General features: G+C 50.1%; 1 protein-coding gene across 2 annotated transcripts in view; it reads right to left on the reverse strand.

The window, feature by feature from the left end:
• The window catches only part of KIF5B (kinesin family member 5B), a 721610-nt gene that overhangs the window by 413907 nt on the left and 287180 nt on the right, over positions 1-20523 (reverse strand). For both annotated transcript variants that reach the window (XM_085631849.1, XM_085631850.1), the window contains exon 12: positions 12419-12603. In XM_085631849.1, the coding sequence (XP_085487975.1) occupies positions 12419-12603 (185 nt within the window). The remainder of the gene's footprint in view (positions 1-12418; positions 12604-20523) is intronic.

The raw sequence follows: 20523 nt of genomic DNA on the forward strand, positions 1-20523 counted from the left end.
TTAGAGTGTTGAGGCCCAATGTTATCCAATAGGGGGCCTTCGGTTGGTGGCTGATGGCAAGCAAGCCACTGGGTTGAGGGAGCAAAGCTCCTAGGGTTTAGGTCAGGGCAAATGGGGAAACAAAGTAGCACAAAAGGTGCACCCTCAGCAGCACTGGGGCGGCTGGGTTCAGAGTGCTGTTTCGACATCGGGTGCCCTGCTGTTTTCAATGGAGATCCTCCGGTTTGCAAAAGCACTGCAGGCAGGGAGACGAAGGACTTCTGGGTGCTACCACCACTTCGAGAGGTAAGTTGGGAAGTTAAGGGTTGGTTAGGCACCGTTGGTTTGGGCACACAAGGACATGGGGCGTCGGGTGCATGGGTGCCTTTTGGGGTTGGATCTTCTTACCAGCTCCTGGTCGCTGTTAGGGGGGCCATCTGGATTTAGACTGCAGGCGTCAGCTGGAGGCTTGAGGCAGGTCAGGGGTCACCGGATCGCCGGGGGTGACTTCCTCGTGGTGTTTTTCCACTCAAGCTCAGGCCGGGTTCGGCGGGTGCAGAGTGGGCTGGATTTGCGGTCTCCGGCTGCTGCCAGAGGTTGCGGTTGAACAAATCCAGTGTTCACAGGAGAAGCAGTCTGTTATAATGAAGGCAGGCAGGTCCTTCGGGGTTTTTGAGGTTGCTGGCTGCAGGACACACCGGGATTTCGCTGGAGCAGGTTCGAGGGGAGACAGGCCTGTAGGGCTGGGGACAAGTCAGTGGGCGTCTTCCTCTTGTTAGCTGGCTGCACGACTGTTCGGTCCTTCTTTTCTTCTTGTCGTTTCTGGATCTGTGGAAGCAAGGTTCAGGGTGCCCCCTAAATACTAGATTATGGGGTGTTGCAGGTAGGTAGAGGGCAGGGACGAATAGGTCCCTTCCCTGGGGTGAGTACCCCCCTTATGCCACTGTCCAGTGGAGGAGGGCATGAGCCTGTCCCTGGTTGGTTGGGTCCCCCATCCTCAAGATGGCGGGGACTCAGAGTTGTGCTTCACCTCGTCTCCCCCACCTGAGAGGTGGAGTTGGCAGAGGTGGGCACACCTCTCTCCATCACTTGTTTTTCCCACTGGTTCTCCTGCCCAAAGTGGGTGGCAGAACCAGTGGGGACCAGTTGCTGAAAGCAGCAGTGGTCTGGGGAAGCTCACAAAGGCGGCAAGCCTTTGAAGCTTCCCCTTCGTGAACCCTGCCCATCCTGGGGGAGAAGACTTGGCACCTCGTCCCAAGATGTGCATTGTTTCAGGCCCCCGAGAGCAGCAGGCTCTCAGCCCAGGGGTCCAGAAACATGTCTGTTGATGGCAGCCTAAGCAGCCACTTAGTCTGGACACTAGAGGTCGGTTAGTTTTCAGGGGGTATCTCTGAGATGCCCTCTGTGTGCATTTTTTATTAAATTCCACACTGGCATCAGTGTGGTTAATGTGCTTAGAAGTTTGATACCGTTTTCAGCGTAGCCATTATGGTGCTGTGGTGTTCGTAATGACAAACTCCCAGCACCATATACTCTTAATGCCAGCACTGCACTTACAATGTCTAAGAATGGACTTGGACACTGTAGGGGTACAGGGCTCATGCACCTGTACCCTCACCACTGGTATATTGCACCCAACTAGAGGGGTGACTGATCTATGCCAGGGCAGTGGGTTGTAGGCATGGCACACAGGGATGTGTGCCATGTCGACTCTTCACTTTGTTCTGCACCAAAACACGCAGCCTGCAAAGGCAGTGTGTGAGTGTAGTGGTACAGGACCTCTAAGGGTGGCACAATAAGTGCTGCAGCCCTTAGAGGCCTTCTCTGGTCACAGTGCCCTTGGTACCTGTGGTACCATTTACCAGGGGCTAAACTATGGCCAGAGATGCCAATTGGGTTTAGTTTCGGTGAAAGAACACGGGCCCTGGGAACCTGATTGGCAGGGACCCAGGGCACACCAAGTAAATGTGCATCAGTAGTCTGGCAAAAGCAAAAAGGGTGGGGGGGGGGGGGGGGTGCTCAATAGATCCAAGGCCCCATGGGGTGATGGGCTCCTGATGGAATTTTATCACACTTACTCTGCTCTCCTAAAGGACCAATTGCTTGAGGTATTCCGGGAAGCAAAGGAAAAGAGTCTTGTTCCACCAACCATACATGAAGTAATTAAGTGCCTAATGCTTAAGCCAGTGGTTGACTCGTCGGACCCCTCATCTTACAGGGCCATCACCATGCTCAACACAGATCTCAAAATCAGGCTACAGAGGGTAATTTGTAAATTGGTGCATAAAGACCAGTGAGGATTCATGCCGCCCCGTAGCACCAGTGCTTAATTTGTGCCGGTGCTTAGCACCGGCACTTATTTATCAGGGCCGGGTCTACACGTATGCGCGTTGATGACATTTACCTTACGGACTCGGGCAGAAAGTGTTGTACTTGTTTGTCCCTCGAGTGAGTCCTAGTGAAGTGTTACGGCTTTGAGAGCCAAGATTCGCAAGATATGAGGAATTACTGGTTTAACCATAATTATTTATCCAATATCCTCCATATAGCAAGCGCATTGCGAATTTGCTTTTGGCGGCGCAGAGGCAGCCCTTAGTTCAGTGTTTCCGGCGGGCGGGTGCCAGGCGGGAGCCGCGGGACACTGATTGGGCTGGAGTAGGTTTCTGCGGGTGGGGGCTGTGCGACAGGCAGCGTGCACAGATTGTTTTCAGAATGGGACGCCCCAGCACGCCCACACTCCACGAAGCATCAGCGGTTCAGCCAGGTCAGCCCGACGACGACGACGTGGAGGGCAGGCAGTAGGAGCTGCACCAGGCCTATCAGTTAAATAAAGGGAGTGCTCCGGCCGCCAACCACCAGTAAACCGTAAGTTCTAAATGAGCGCTGGTATTTTTTATCTTGAGCCGAGCCAAGCCAAGCGTGGTGGCTTGACGGACACCGTGGTAGCTCCGGCTCCACAATCTCAACATTCAACGATGCCCAGGGGGCCCTGCCCTAGCCGTACATTATATCACAATAGGGCGGGCCGCCCGGGGTGAAGTTAAACGCCCTGCCCAGCCCCTGCACAATCACAACGGAAATGATACCAATATTATATTTTGAAATGCGCGCCTGAATGGTGACTACAGCAGCACACACGTAAAATTACTTTCGTGTACATACTCTTTGTTTACAGTCCAGACCTCTTGGGCTCATGATGACTCACACCAGGGAAGGGGTCAGAGAAGAGCACCAGGCCGAAATGCAAGCGAAAAGCCAGAAGCGGGGAGAGCGTGTGAAATAAATAACCGTTGGAGAATGCTTTCTTTAGATGGCAGGGTGGAGTCTGAAAGGCAGTGCGGCATAAAGTGTGCAGTGCTTTGATTCTCAAACTGGGCCGCCACCGATATTTTCTCTGAAGAAACCAGAACATTATTCTTTCCTAGCAGTGACTAACAGGCCCGGTTCTAGAGGGTGGGCCGGGTGGGCCAGACCCATCCAAACATGTGCCTCCCTCGCAGTGAATCTGAAACCGATGTACAACAACAATTTTTAAAAAAAAATCGTATAACTGGCGATTTATGATCCTGCTGCAGAGCAACCCTTTGTTGGTAGTTTTTAAATGCTGATAAACAGAATTTTATGGAAATAGCTCAGCGGGTTACTACCTCTGTCACAGAGATCCTTGTGTTACTTGCAGTTCAGAAGTTACAATCCTAACATAGGACAGTGACCAATGAACTGTCATCAAAGAGCTGCATCCAAAATTCGTTTTTTTGTGTTGTGATATAGTTAGAACTTCTCCATTCTTTTATTATTCTAATGTTGCTAAAAAGAGTTAGTTTGGGCAGTTATACATTTTTATCAGTAAAGCCAACCCCCAACCACTGGAGTACTCTTTAAATCCTGAGTGTGTGCTTCTCCAGACAAAACCCTCGTAAAATATGTTGCCCACTATGACATGTGATTTCTACACCTTGAAATCCTCATTGGCTTATGTGACATTCCCCGTAGACTGATTTATTGTCTCTGTATAATGTGTGCTGTTATGTAAAGTACTGTGACACCCTACACTGATATGAGTAGCGCTATACAACAAATGGAATGGATATGAGAGCGGGGCAATGGAGATATGATCACTGGTGGATGGTGGCAGTGAGGGAGTCAGAGGAGGAGGTCACGGAGTGGGGGGAACTACAGGGAGATGAGGGGCACTAATGGAGGGTGGCAGTGAGGGAATGCAAGGAGGAGGTAATGGTGTGGGGGGAACTACAAAGGGATTAGGGGCACTAGTGCAGGGTGGAAGTGAGGGAAGACGAGGAGGATGTCATGGGGTAGCGGGAAACTACAGAGACATGATGGGCACTAGTGGAGGGTGGTAGTGAGGGAATCCGATGAGGGGGTCATGGGGTGGGGGGGGGGGTAACTACAGAGAGATGAGGGGCACTGGTGGAAGGTGGCAGTGAGGAGTCTGAGAAGGAGGCCATGAGGGGGAGGGGCTACAGAGATATGAAGGGCAATGTTGGAGGGTGGTAGTTAAGTTATCTACAGAGAAAGAGGTCATTGGTGGGGTGCCAAAAAAGACTTCCCCACCAGCACTAAACCCTGTCATGGCCTTTCTGTTTTGGTTGATTTAATTAGCAGTCAGGTGATTAGGACAACTGTGGAGCATACTTTAAAGTGTGTGCTAATTACATTCACTGCTATATTCAATGTTTTAAGTTTTAAGGTGATTTTACTATTGTTTTCTACTGGGAATAATGAAAGTGGAACTGAATGGTGGCTGATATGGGGCTGGGGCCCAAGGTCAGCTGTGAGATAAGGTGCAATGGAGAGGGGTGGTAGAAAAGTGGATAATAAAGCCTGTAAGGGAGCGCGCTGCAGAATCTGGTCAGATGGAGGTAGTAATGAAGAGGGTTTCTGCCTGAAGGCTCACACAGAGGGAGCCCGAGTAGTGTCACTTGCCTGATACTCCCACCTTAGAAACCTCCTCTTCCCATCAACAGGACATTACATGGATAAAAACACTTTTTGAGAGTGATAACATTTAGAAAGAGACTTGGAAAAGAGTGCGTTTTACTGGGCTTGTAAGACTAAGGACAGATAAGAGGGCCCGGAAGCACGCCTGGCTAGATATAGAAGCGATAAATCGGGCCAGCAGTGGCTCACCCGAATGCACCCTTGGCCCACCCAAATAAAAATCCCTGGAGCCGGGACTGGTCACTAAACAAGCGTCTTAACTTGAGTAATTAGACTAAATTCAACCAATATCTGGGTAGGACTGGAAACATGATCCTGAAACACTACCTAGAACACTGGTGATGTGACCAAACACCACAGTAGTGCCCGTGGCCCTGACAATTTAGCATTCCCATTAACCCTTCGCCTACCTCCTTAGTTTTATTATCGTTAAGTTCTAACCTTCTACCAGTGTCTGGGCTGGAGCTGCCAATCTAGGACCCTTTGAAAACGGCCCCCATCTTGCACTACAGAGGTGTGCATATATCACTTTGTAGTACTGCTTTCAGAGCGTACCAGGTGCCCTTTCCATACTGGACCTTACTCTCCAGCTACTGGACCTCAGTGGGAAGAAATATAACCAAGTACACCCAAACCTACCCCAGGTCAGTGTGTCTTGGTTACATAAAAGGAATAGAACCGATGTCGGCCAAGCCTCTGTCACTGTGTCAACACCCATCTCTTTCTCTGTTTCTCTAACTCTTTTCCCACACTCTGCAACATCCTCTTTCTGCCTTTTTAAATATTTTCATAACTCTTACTTCCTATCTTTCTCTCTTCTCAAGCATCCTCTCCTCCCGGTCTGTATCAGCTCCCTCTCTTCTCCCATCCTCTTTCCTTCTATCACCAGTTACTAGTCACTTATCACTTCGGTTCTCACCTGGCCTCCTCCCTCTTTTAAAACCAGTGCCCAGGAGCAAGAGTGTCTCAACTCTACAACTGGCAAGTTGAGAATGTTCTGATGAAGACACATGTTTACCAACATGCAAATTGGATTTACACATACATTTTACATTAAATCTTTTGCTGACCTTTTTGTGCTTTGTGGAGAACATCTGTATTTGCTGAATGAACCCTTTAGTTATCAGAGGTTTACCTTTTCTTTCTGTATTTTTATTTAAGTGTTCTTAATGCAATTTGCAATATCTTTTGTGATCTAATCTCATACTGGCTGAGCAACGCTGTTCTCAAGTGCACATTCTATGTTGCTCTCCTTCACATGTGGATAAATGATACGATATGATTTAATCCTTTTCAACATTTCCCAAGGTAGGGGAACCTCCTATCAGAACTTTGCTATGAGGAAGGTTCAATTGCTGAAATTCAGATAGGGTATTACCTCTGACTATTAGCAGTGCCAGTTGAGGATGTGGGTGGAGCCAATAGAGTAAGTGGGTGGAGCTGGGGGAAAGTAGGTGTGGCCTCCGACAAACATTTTAGCACCTGGAATTCAAATGTTACAAATTAAGCACTGCGTAGCACCACTCATAATCTACAGTGGTTGGCCCATGTGCTACATAGCGCCTTGAAGGGGGAGATGGCATTGGACTCCCTTGACCTTGAAAAGTAGTTCCATACAGTGGAGTGGGGATATCTAATGTTGGTATTACGTGGTACGGGTTTGGCCACATTTTTTGCACATGGATCCATCTTTTATACACCGCACCCTCTATTCGAATATAGGTGGGGGGTGAACTCTGACTCGTGGAAGGTGGGTAGAAGTACTCGTCAAGGTTGCCCCTTCACCCCTCCTGTTTACGCTGGCAATAAAGCCCCTCACACTGCTGCTGCTTGGCGAGATTGGGCCATGCAGGTATGTCCACACAGCAGAGGGGTGTTGATCTGGGTGCGGGCGGGGGTGCCATTTCAATCCACTGGGCAAGTGGTTGACCCAGAAGGCAGATATGTGATAGTGACGGGGAGACTGGATGGTAGGGATATTGTGATAGGAAGTGTTTATGCCCCCAACACGGACCAGGCTTCATTCTTTGCACGTCTCTCTGGGGCCTTGGCCCCCTTGTTGACTGGCTCGGTGCTCCTGGGGGGTGACTTTAACTGCATCACGGATGTCTGCATGGACCGTTCCCATCCCCCCCTTGTTGACTCCCCTGTGCGTAGGTTGGCAGAGGTCCGGAGGGATTGGCAGAGACAATGGGGACTGACTGATACCTGGAGAGCACATCACCCGGGGGAGAGGGATTATTCTTATTTCTCTTCCATGCACGATCTCCATGTTCGCTTAGATTCAATCCTTAGCTCCCCTGACGTGCATGGGGCAATGGTGCACAGTGAGTACCTGGCCCGGACAACCTCGGATCACAATCCTTTGCTGACAGTCCTACATTGGTTGCGGGAGCGGCCGGCTATTCCCACGTGGCGACTTCGACCTGACACGCTGGAGGATCCGGTGTTTCGTGCCAACATTGGATCAGCTATAGAGGACTATTTTCGAGTTAACGCCCGTACGGCGTCATCCCTGGGGGTAGAATGGGACGCCTTTAAGGTGGTGATTCGGGGGCGATGCATTGGTGAGGTGGTGGGAGTGCGCAGAGTGTTACTGCGGGATGTCCAGTCGGCAGACCAGCGGGTGCGCGATAGGGAAAGGCTGAGACCGGAGCGCCCGGACGAACAGGCGGGGCTTCTTGAGGCGCGAGAGGAGTTGGCAGTCCAGATTGAGAAATTGCGTTGTTTTGACTATAAAGCTTACGTGGACAGGGCGCATGTGGAACGTGATAAGGTGGGGGCATTGCTGGCCTGGCTGGCCAATCCGGCCCGCAGGGGGACCCCGATAGCAGAACTGAGGGGGCAGGGTACAGAGGTACTATACACCCAAAAAGGCATTAATGATCACTTCCTACAGTACTACGCAGAGTTGTATCGGAGTGGGGCGGGCCCTGGTTGTCCAACAGATGCGGAATTCTTGCCGGGTGCGGGGCTTCCAAAACTTGTGGCGGCAGATGCTGAGGCGCTGGGTCGGGATGTAGAAGCGGGCGAAATCCGTAGTGCCATAAAGCACATGGCTAGGAACAAAACCCCGGGCACCGATGGACTCCCCATCGAGTTTTATGCAGCGTATGCGGAGGTGCTAGTACCCTACTTGGTGGCACTGTATAATGGGGCGCGCCGAGGGGGCACTCTCCCTGCTACCACGCGAGAAGCCCTCATAGTTCCCCTTCTTAAGCCGGGTAAACCTGCTTGGGAGCGGTCCTCATATAGGCCGCTGGCGATGCTCAACCTCGACTACAAGATTTTGAGTCGTATTCTGGCTAGTCGTCTGATGCCCCATATGTTGCAACTGATCCATGAGGATCAGGCTGGGTTCATCCCCACCCGCAATACTGCAATGAATGTACGCAGATTGATGCGCATCTTAGGTTCTGACTCCTATGACAAGGAGGAGGCCTGCATATTCGCGGTCGACATTGAAAAGGCTTTTGATAGCCTGGAGTGGCCTTACCTCTTTGATGTCTTGAGGGCTTTCGGGATGGGGGAAGGTTTTGTTCAATGGACGGCGCTTCTTTATAGTGCTTCCACTGCTAGGGTGCGGACGGGGGGCTTGATATCTAGTGCCTGTGCGGTCGCTCGGGGAACGAGACAGGGGTGCCCGCTGTCCCCCTTATTATTTGCTTTGGCAATGGAGCCCATGGCCGCTCATGCTAGGCTGGGGCAGTATTTTCCAGGGCTACTAGTCGAGGGACGAGAGCAGCACATAGCATTATATGCGGATGACCTACTGCTCTTCTTACCGAATGCTGGGGAGGCCTTACGAGGGGCGCGGGGTTTGCTGGAGACCCTGGGGAGGGTGGCGGGACTCCAGGTGAATTGGACCAAGTCTTGCCTATTTCCCACGGGCTCGGAGGGGTTGCTACACCAGGGGGATGTCCCATGGGAATCCCGGTGTTTGCCTTACTTGGGAACCAGGATATATCATGATCCCGCTGATTTGTTAGAGGGTAACGTGGGGCGAGCGATAAGAGGGGCGAAAACCTGCTTTGAGTTCTGGGGCACTCTCCCATTGTCGGTAGCCGGCAGGGTCGCCTTAGTGAAAATGGAGATTTTGCCCAGATTTCTTTATTACTTTGGGACTCTTCCAATCTGGATTCCGGGAAAGCTATTTGCTCAGCTGACCTCGTTGATTACGGGGTTCATCTGGGGTGCGGGGAGACGGAGGGTAGCGCTGAGTACTCTACAGCGTCCTAGGAGTGAGGGCGACCTTGCGTTGCCGGACCTGGAGTCCTATTACCACGCTGCGCAGCTCCAGTGGTTCACAAAGTGGGTGGCGGATCACATCAGGCATCCGGAGGCGCAGGGAGGGGCGGATCCGAGCTGGTCCCAATTATCATGTGTGCTGCTACGGGTGCCGATGAGGAATACCTCGCTTCCCCCGGACTTGAGGGTGGTTCGACAGTGCTGGGCGCGGTTGGCCAGGAGGGCGCGTGTGATCATTCCCTATGCACCTGAGATCCCGTTGCGAATGTGTGAGGCGCTACCTCACGGGGGAGACTGGAACCGGTTATTGGCCTGGGAGGAGGCGGGAGTTATGGCATTGGGAGACTTGTATGAGGACGGTAACCTGTTACCTTTTGACGACTTTAGGGAGCGGCATGATCTCCCGCGGGGGGACTTCCTATTCCATGCAGCCTTGACTGCGGCCGTCAGGAAGCACTGGCGGAAGGGGATGATGGAGCCGGACACATCACTTACTTGTCAGTATGTCGTGATGGGGACGGGTGTCTATAAGGCGGTGACTTGCCTCTATGGGCGGATTACTGGCGATCTGCGGCGTCCCCTGGCTGCCCTGCGCGTTAAGTGGGAGGCGGATCTGGGAGCACCTCTTACGGACAAAAGCTGGGAGGAAATCATGGAGCGTCCTTGGAAATGTACACGAAATGCACGCTTCCAGCTTATCCAGTTTTATATCTTTCATAGGGCATACCTTACCCCTCACAAGATAGCTGAGTACTTTGGTGGGCCAGATGCTTGCCCCCGATGTGGTTATAGTGGGGCGACTTTTATACACATGCTCTGGGATTGCCCGCAGGTGACTGGGTTTTGGGAGGAAGTGGCGGCGGTACTACTGACGGTGACTGAGAGGGACTTGGAGGTAGGCCCGGGGGTATGCTTGCTACATGGATTTCCGCATACAGCAAAGACTAAGGTCACCAGTAGGTTTCTTGATCTAGGGCTGGTCCTGGCCAAGCGGGAGATTACTTCTCATTGGAAGGCGCGGCGGGGCCCTAATTTTTTACGGTGGGCTAGGGAAATGGAGAAATGGGCGGGAAGTGAGGGGACTTATAGATTATGTTTGGCTCGACGCAGTGACAATGAAAGATCGCATGAATGGGCCCGGGCATGGATGGCTCTCCTGGACTTGTTCAAATGTTCGGTTGTGGGAGATGGGGGAGATCCGGTGGGGGATGACGGGGCCCCGGTTCCTTGAGCGCCCTCTGCAGGGCTTCCCCCCTCTGCTCTTGAGGTACTCTCTGTTGGGATTCCCGGGAGGCGGACTCGACGGGTGATGACTGTGATTTTGATGTACATGTACTTCTGATAGGTACTGGCGACATGCTTGGGTGGGTGGGTAGGGAGGAGGGGCTCGTTGGGGGGGATGTTGGGGGATGGGGTGGGGGGTATTTTGGCTATCTCGCACGCTCATGGTGGATTACTCCTGTGGATGCACTACCTAGTAGAACGGACATTATTGGGGTGAATGCTGTACAGATGTAGCTTATGTGCTGGGATGGGTATTGCAAGATGTCCTGATTTGGCTGGGGGGCGGATTATGGGAGACGGGGATTGATTGCATTTTGTTCAATGAACTAATAAAATTTGTTTAAAAAAAAAATGCAGGTATGTCCACACATGTAGTATGCACAAGTTCTTGACTTAAATGATCATGGCTCGTCTGCTTTCTCAATGTCCCTCCGACTACACTGTTTTTGGACTAACAATTCTAAAGCTCAGGGTTGTCAGTTATATCTCCTATGAAGTATTGTTTGTTCTCATCTTGTTACATTATGGTACTAGCTAAAAATGATATTCTCTGCTACCTCCTTTGCCATTCTCCCTGTACTATGTCCTTCCCTTCCAAAATGTGAAGCGCTCCGATACCCTTTGGGGTCAGGTTTGCGCTATACAAAACTTTATAAATTGTGCACCCTGCCTTAGGGCTGAAAGGCCTGCTGTAGAGGTGACTTATCTATACTGCATATAGTGACTGTAGGTATGGCACACAGGGATGTGTGCCATGTCATGTTTTCACTTTGTCTGCACCAAGACACGCAACCTGCAAGGGCAGTCTGCATGAGTTAGGTGAGGGGTGCCTTAGGGTGGCACAAAACATACTACAGCCCTTGGAGACCCTCTTTAGTAGCCTTGCCCTAGGTACCTGGGGTACCATTTACTAGGGATTTACAGGGGGTGCTAAAGATATTGCCAATTGGGGAAACAATTGTACAGTTTTAGGGGAAAAGATCTAGCACTGGGGACTTGGTTAGCAGGAACCCAGTGCACTTTCTGTCAAAAGTGCATCAAATACCAGGCAAAAATTGAGGATGACCATGTCAAAAGGGGGGGGGGGGGGGGGGGGGGGGGCGGTTTCCTACAGCAAGGGAGCAGAAACGGGAGCTTCTTTTTGACTTTGACCAGCCATTTCAAGGAGTCTTCACCCGCACTGTTTCAGACAGTCTTTGGATTCCTGGAAACCTGATGGGAAATCAGTCACAGGCATTTGCTTGCAACAGTCCCTACAAGGTTTAAACCCTATGGTCTTGGGAGGTCACATTTGTCCTTGCACACTGGATATTCAAACAATTTGTAGAAGGTAAGAGTCTTGTGAAAAGACAAGAGGTAGCTCTGGCTTTGCGTCTGGTGGAGTTGAAATAAAGGAAAGGACAGAAGGGCACATAAGTGGTGCTTATATGCGGTTTGGCATGTCACTGCCGGAGCAGAACAGTGTTGGTACATAGCCACACAATGCCACCTACTAGCACACAGAGGTACAGCTGAAAAGTTTCTGGATCCAGTCTGACACCTGGGGCATGTTCAAAAGGTCAGAAAGTATGTACACCTGGGGTATGTTCAAAAGGTGAAGTAGAATGTATTTTAAATAAGGCCCAGCTGTAATACTGTTAGAATAAGTTCAGACTTCAAAACCAGCAAAGTTCTGCACTTTCAGTAATTTAATGAACACAAAGGACATATGGAAATTCTCTAAAGGCAAGGTATAGTTACAAAACAAACAAAAACTATCTTCTGTCAACACTAAAAATGCATACATGGGGAATGGAGCCTTGGATTTGTACATTATGCTAGGGTTCAGTGAGCGCACATCCTCACAACTCCTAAGTGGCAACCATCTTAAGTCACAATCAACTACAACTGATATCCAACAAAGAACATATTCAAGAGAAAAATAGATTTTAAAAGGAATTAACCCTACCTTGTCATCAAGTTGTTTATACAATTTAGAAACTTCTTCCTCACACTTTCTTCTCTCTGCATCAGTAAAATTAACTCCAATTGTTGTTGTTGCTGGTTTGTCATTGATAACCATGTTATCGACAACAAGGGCTTCTAGATTGGCTTTTTCTTTATCAAATTGTTCTTCAACCGGCACAGATTCACCTAAAAATACCACATTATATGCATTTTAATATACAGTTAACAAAAACAAACAGACGTTATTTGAGTCTGATATAAACACACTACATTTAATTAAAATAAAATACAAACATCAGGATGTTGTCAAACCAATAATCTAAGAGTAAAGCAGCACTACAGTCTACTGTGAAAGAGAACAAATGTGGAGGATACTTCCAGGTTAATAACATTAAGACTGCTTCTCAAAGCTCTCCATTTGCCCAAACATTTAATCTAAAATGCCTTTGAAAGAAAACATTACTTACCCTGTAAGCATCTGTTCATGTAGTGCTGTAGAATCAAATGCTCTGTACACTTCTGTATCTAGTGTTGTGCTCGAACATTACAATCTTTCTTCAAAAATGTTTTGAGTCGCTGCATCTGCTGCAGCTCCTCCCTTATTTCACAATGCTCACAGGCACAGATTCCACCCTGTTTTCCATTGGGCAGAGGAGAGGTGAAAGTGGAGTACAGAGTAAGATTATGATGTGCTTTGGACATTGTAAACTGATAGAAATGTAGAGTGAGAAAAGTAAATGTAACAACATTGCAAGCTTCCAGGTAAGATGGTGGGCCCATTTTAAATCCACAGCGCTAGATGCTACAAACTGAGTGCTTACAGGGTATGCAAAATTTTCAGTTTGTAGCTTATGTGGTTGTAGATACATATGCTCTACATCTGTTGTAACGCAGTTATCTATGATGCGGTGCAGCTGATTGGAACAATTTTCTTACGACCGTTTGGACAACCGTAGCCTGTAGGCAGGTTACAATGTCTACATAGCCAATAGCCTACCAGATCTATCACCCTCCCTCCGTAGTAATTGTAGATATACACGACAGATCAGGCAGTCCAATCTGTCCCAGATCTTACCGACCCGGTGCTATGCCTGCAGGAGTGAGTCATTGGCACGTACTGATGCCCGCTCTTCACGATGAAGTCTGGGCAACCCATCCTCTGTCTCGGTCAGTTCCAGCTCTAACCGCCTTCTGGTGCCCCCACTCTGGACAAGCAGTCCCCTCTTGTAACCACTTTGAAAGCATCCCATTCTGTACTCCTGGTCCCAGTTGTTGAAAAGTTCGTGGCGAAGTAACTTGCAACGGCCTCCCCGACTTCCTCTCTAAATACCAGGTCGCATAGTATGGCTGGTTGTAATCGCCACAGTGGAACCCTCGGTCTAATTCTCTCAGGTCCCCACTCCAACACCGGAGCATGGTCCGACAAAAAAACGGGCCAACATTTCCGTCGATACTGCACCACACGCCTCCCGAGAGAGCAGGAAACAGTTAAGTCTACTATACAAAATCATTGAGCTTTCCATGCACTATGACATATCTGCCCTCCACATCCGCCTCGTATTTACGTAGGTTCAATGGGACCTGAGGGTCTATCCATATGGCCACCCCCCCCAGCATAGGTAGAGTATGTAGATGCGAAAAGCTGCCCTGTCCACTTCTTATGGACATTCTGTGTCTGTGTCCAGCAGGTGCGACTCCTGTAGCATAGCAACCAGAATGCCCTCGGATAGGCTTTTTAGTAAAATAGCAGGTAAGTAAGTATTAAGATTACTAGGCTGACACAGAGTAGTATACCTAGATACTACTCTCGGACATTTCCTGAAAACAGGTAAGTAAAATCTTTTCGTTGGATTATGCAATTTTAAAGTATTTCTTTAGTTTCTCAAACTCCAAACTTTTTACAGAAAAACAGTCAATGTTATCCCATGGAGGAAAATAGTGTTATCTGTTTTGAGGTAAGTATTTGGTAGTGGGAGTTGAGGTTCTGGGGGAAGACTCAGGGGTCCCCCAGGGTCAAGGATGCACTCTAGTTACAACCTCAGCAGCACTAGGGCGGCCGGGTGAAGAGTTCTGAGGCCCAATGTTATCCAATGGGGCAATAGAGGGCATCCGGTTGGTGGCTGCTGGCAAGCAGGCCACTTTTTTTGTGGGGGGACAGCTCCTGGACTTCAGCTCAGGGCAAATTGGGAAACAAAGTAGCACCAAAGGTGCACCCTCAGCAGCACTAGGGCGGCCAGGAGCAGGGTGCTGTTTTGACATCGGGCGCCCTGTTTTCAATGGGGAACCTTCGGTTTGCAAAGGCACTGCAGGCTTGGGGACGAAGGTCTTCTGGTTGCCACCACCACTTCGAGAGGTAAGTTGGGAAGTTAGGGGTTGGTTAGGCACCGTCGGTTTGTGCACACAAGGCAGTGGGGCGACTGGTGCAGGGGTGCCTTTTGGGGTCGGATTTTCTTTACACCTCCTGGTCGCGGTGGGGGGGGCCTTCTGCATTTAGACTGCAGGCGTCGGCTGGAGGCTTGAGGCAGGTCAGGCGTTGCCGGATCTTGGGTCAGGATCGCCGGGAGAGACCTCCTCTGGGTGTTTGTCCACTCGAGCTCGGGCCGTGAACAGCAGGTGCAGATTCACGGTTTTGGCCGGGGCCAGGGGTTGCATATGAACAAATCCGGTGTTCACGGGAGACAAAGTCTTTGGGGTTGAAGGCAGGCAGGTCCTGCAGGGTTTTCGAGGTTGCCGGCTGCAGGCCACACCAGTATTTCGCAGGAGCAGGTTCAAGGGGGAGACAGGCCGGTACGGCTGGGGTCAAGTCAGTGGGCGTCTTCCTCTTCTTAGCTGCTGCACGGCTGTTCGGTGCTTCTTCTTGTAGCTTCTTGTAATTTCTGCTTGTCTGCCGAAGCAAGGTTCAGGGGTGCATCTAAATACTAGATTTAGGGGTGTTACAGGTAGGTAAAAGGCAGGGACCAATGGGTCCCTTCCCTGGGGTGGCTAAACCCGCTATTATGCCATACTCTAGTGGGAGGGAGCATGAGCCTGTCCTTGGTTGGCTGAGTCCCCCACTTTTTTTTTTTTTGTGTGCAGAGTTTTATATAGCGCAAACTTGACCCGAATCCAATCAGGTATCAGAGCGCTTTACATAGCACCAGTTAGGTTACATGAGGAAACACATTCATTTTTTGTTAGGCACGGTGAGATTAAGTGATTTGCCCAGAATCACAGGATGTTCAGCGTCATTATCGAGACTCAAACCCAGTTCCCCAGGTCCGAGGTCGAGCGCCCTGGCCGTTAGTCCAACTCCTCTCCCCTTCAAGATGGCGTGGACTGAGAGTTGTGCTTCACCTCGACTCCCCCGCCTGAGGGGTGGAGTTGGCAGAGGTGGGCACACCTCTCTTCCTCATATGGTTTTTCCCGCCGGTTCCCCTGCCCAAAGTGGGGGTCAGAACCAGTGGGGACCAGTTGCTGAGAGCAGCAAGTGGCCTTGGGAAGCTGACAAAGGCGGCAAGCCTTTGAAGACTCCCCTTCGTGAACCCTGCCCATCCTGGAGGAGGAGGCTTGGCAACTCGTCTCAGGATGTGCATTGTTTCAGGCCCCAGAGAGAGAGAGCAGCAGGCTCTCGACCCAGGGGTCCAGAAACATGTCTGGCGGTGGGAGCTGAAAGCAGCCACTCAGCCTGGACAGCAGTGGTGGGTTCGTTTTTCAGGGGGCATCTCTGGGATGCCCTCCGTGTGCATTTCTCATTAAATCCGACACTGGCATCAGTGTGGGTTTAATGTGCTGAGAAGTTTGATAACAAACTTCTTAGTTTTCAGTGTAGCCATTATGGTGCAGCGGAGTTCATAATGACAAACGTCCAGCACCATATACTCTTAATGGCAGTACTGCACTTACACGGTCTACGAATGGACTTAGACACTGTAGGGGTACTGGGCTCATGCACCTGTACCCTCACCACTGGTACAGTTCACCCAGGTAGAGGGGTGACTGACCGATGCCAGGGCAGTGGGTTGTAGGCATGGTATGTTGCCTCTTCACTTTGTTCTGCACCAAAACAAGCAGCCTGCAAAGGCAGTGTGCGAGTGTAATGGTACAGGACCTCTAAGGATGGCACAATAAGTTCTGCAGCCCTTAGAGGCCTTCTCTAGTCACAGTGCCCTGGGTACCTGTAGTACAATTTACCTGGGGCAGACCTGTGGCCGGCGATGCCAATTGGGTTTAGGCTTAAATGCAGTATTAGCGAAAGAACAGAGGCCCTGGGTACCTGATTAGCAGGAGACCAGGGCACTCAGTCAAAGCACATCAAACAAAAAGTGGGGGCAACCATGCAGAAAGAGGGCACTTTCACACACAACCCCCCCCCCCACCGCGAAAGAAGATGAGAATAACTTCTCACTAGAGAGTCTTTATTTTTTAAGTGGAAGAACCTGGAAAGTCCATCTGCATTGGCAGTCCCAGGTCTGTGTTCCACTACAAAGCCCACTCCCTGTAGGGAGATGGACCACCTCAACAGTTCAGGATTGTCACCTTTCATTTGCATGAGCCATCTGAGAGGTCTGTGATCAGTTTGAACTAGGAAGTGAGTACCAAACAGGTATGGCCTCAGCTTCTTCAGGGACTAAACCACGGCAAAGCCCTCCCTCTCAATGGCACTCCAACGCTGCTCCATGGGGAGAAGTCTTCTGCTTATAAAAGCAACAGGTTGTTCTTGGCCTTCATCATTGGTCTGGGATAGGACCGCTCTTATCCCCAGCTCAGAGGCATCAGTCTGCACAACAAACTGCTTGGCATAGTCTGGAGCTTTGAGAATTGGTGCTGAGCACATAGCCTCTTTCAGGGTGTCAAAAGCCCTTTGACAACTAACTGCCCAGTTTACCTTTTTGGGCATCTTCTTGGAGGTGAGTTATGTGAGGGGAGCCACAATGGACCCATAACCCCTCACAAACCTGCTGTATTACCCAGTCAAGCCAATGAATGCCCTGATTTGGTTTGTTGGAGCTGCCCAGTCCAGGAAGGCCTGGATCTTGGGCTATAAGGGTTGTACCTGGTCTCCACCAAGTAGACTACAGTTCCCTGTCCTATCTGGCATTTGGATGCCTTGATAGTTAGGCCTGCAGTTTGCCCGACATTTAAAACCTTCCCAAGGTGGATCAGGTGATCCTGCCAGGTGGAGCTAAAGACAGCAATATCATCTTGATAAGCTACACTAAAGGACTCCAATCCAGCAAGGACGTGGTTCACCAACCTCTAGAAGGTGGCAGGGGCATTCTTTAAACCAAAGAGCACAACAGTAAGCTGACAATGCCCATCAGGTGTGGAGAACGCGGTCTTTTCTTTTGCTCCTGGGGCCATACCAATTTGCCGGTACCCTGCAGTTAAGTCAAAGGTTCTTAGAAATGTGGCTGCACCCAATTTGTCCATAAATTCATCTGCTCTGTGGATCTGTCTTGGTGACAGAGTTGAGCCCTTTATAGTCCACACAGAACCTAATTTCTCTATTTCCACCCTGTGGATGAGGTTTGGGGACTAGAACCACTAGGCTGGCCCAGGGTCTCTCAGAGGCTTCAATAACCTCCAACACCAGCATCTTGCTGACTTCAGCTCTGATGCTTTCCTTGACTTGATCAGACTGTTGATAGATTTTGTTTTTGACAGGTGAACTGTCACCAGTGTCCACATCATGGGTACACCAGTTTGTCTGACCAGGGGTCAAGGAAAAGAGCTTAGCATACTGTTGCAAGACTTGCTTGCAATCAGTCTGCTGTTGGGCAGAGAGGGTGTTCGAAAAGACAACTTCATTCACTGACCCATCTTTTGGGCTGTATGAGAGGTCAGGGAGAGGTTCACTCTCTGTCTCCTGATCCTCATCAGTCACCATCAGCATGGTGATGTCAGCCCTGTCATGGTAGAGCTTCAGGCGGTTCACATGGATAACCCTTTTGGGTGTCCTGCTTGTGCCCAGGTCACCCAAGTAGGTGACCTCACTCTTTTTTTCTAGGATAGGGTAAGGGCCACTCCATCTGTCCTGGAAACCCATGCCTTTTGCCCAGGTTGAAATTCAAATAGTGCAACTTTTTGGTCATACCAGTGCTTCTGAAGCTCGGGGCTGGCCTCAAGATTTTTGGATGCCTTGTCCATGTACTCAGCCATTCTGGACCTTAGGCCAAGCACATAGTCCACAATATCTTGTTTGGGTTCTTAGACAGGCTTCTCCCAAACCTCTTTTGTCCCCTCACAGGATGGCCAAACAGAAGTTCAAAGGGGAAAAACCCTACTCCCTTCTGTGGCACTTCTCTGTAAGCGAAAAGCAGGCATGGTAAGAGGACATCCCATCTCCTTTTGAGTTTTTCAGGGAGCCCCATAAACATGCCTTTCAATGTCTTGTTGAATCACTCGACAAGGCCATTGGTTTGTGGGTGATCGGGTGTAGTATACTTGTACTGCACTCTACACTCTCTCCACATGTGTTTTAAGTAAGCAGATATAAAGTTGGAACCTCTGTCTGAAACCACCTCCTTAGGAAACCCTACTCTGGTGAAGACACCAATGAGGGCCTTGGCTACTGCAGGAGCTGTAGTATCACTAAGGGAAATTGCCTCAGGGTACCTAGTGGCATGATCCACTACCACTAGAATGAATTTGTTCCCTGATGCTGTGGTAGGTTCAAGTGGACCCGCTATGTCCACACCTACCCTTTCACAGGGAACCCCCACCACAGGTAGTGGTATGAGGGGGGCCTTTGAGGGGCCACCTGTCTTGCCACTGGCCTGACAGGTGACACAGGAGCTGACAAACTCCTTTACTTTTTGGTGCATATGGGGCCAGTAAAAGTGGCTAACTAGATTTTCCTAAAGCTTGGCTTGGCCCAGCGGTCCAGCTAGGGGGATGTCATGAGTTAAAGTTAGGAGAAACTCCCTGTACTTCTGAGGCACTACCACTCTCCTAATGGCTCCAGGTTTTGGGGTCTCAGTGCAGTGTCCTCAGTGAACAGTAGTCCCTCTTCCCAATAAACTCTGTGGGTACCACGGACATCTACCTTTTCCCGTGCAGCAGCTTGCTGACTCAGGCTTACAAGAGTTGGACAGTCCTGTTGTCCAAGGCACAGCTCCTCCCTAGAGGGTCCCCCTGGGCCTAAGAGTTCAACATGGTAAGGGTCAAGCTCCATGGGCTCAGTTCCCTGTGGGGTGCTCAAGCCCTATCCCTGAGGAGAGGGGTCCTGATCCTTTTGCTGTACAGAAGCTGGTTGCCCAGTCTTCTTACCTTTTCTCTTGGAAGGTTGGGCCATACTTTCAGGCTCCAACACTTCTTTTTCACCTTGTCTCTTGCTCTGTGCTGTTGTTTCTACACACACCAATTCAGGGGTATCCAGCATTGCTGCATGGGTTTTCAGTTCAACCTCAGCCCATGCTGAGGTTTCCAGGGCATTGCCAAGCAGACATGCAGCTGGTAGCTTTGGAGAGACCACTACCAGTTTCAGACCAGTAACCCCCCCCCCCCCCCCCTCCCCTCCCGCCAAGTCTAATGTCACCATAGCCAATGCACGGTTAGTGGTAACACTGTCAGCACTGGCGACACTGTCAGCACTGGCGACTGGGTAAGTTCTACCAATCAAGTATTGCTCAGGGGAAACCAGTGTGTCTCTCACCCTAGTGACACTGGCACCTGTATCCCTCAGAGCTTCTATCCTAGTTCCATTAATCCAAGGGTATGTTAAGTACTTTTTTAAGTTGGGTGGCCACACAGCTACAATGGCAAACTCAACTTCCCCTTCTGAAACTAGAACTGCTTCCGTGTGCAACCCGATTTGCTCGTGGCACACTGTTGATCTCATCTGGAGGCTTGCTACACCAGGACTAGCTGTAGTAGGACTAGGGGCCTTCTTGTTTGGGCAAGCAGCATCACCAGTTAAGTGTCCCAACTTCTTACAGTTGTTACACCAGGCCTTTAAAGGAACAAAGTTCTTTACCCTGTACCTATTAATGGACTGGGAAGAGTTTTGGGACCTATCCCCCTGGGCAGGTTTTTGGGGCCCTTTAGAAGACTCAGGCTTTTTATCTTGGGGATACTCACCACCTTTCACCTGGGGAGGTTTTGTAACCCCTTTCTTTTGGTCACCCC

This window comes from Triturus cristatus, chromosome 10 (assembly GCF_964204655.1).
Source record: "Triturus cristatus chromosome 10, aTriCri1.1, whole genome shotgun sequence".
Classification (NCBI taxonomy): domain Eukaryota; kingdom Metazoa; phylum Chordata; class Amphibia; order Caudata; family Salamandridae; genus Triturus; species Triturus cristatus.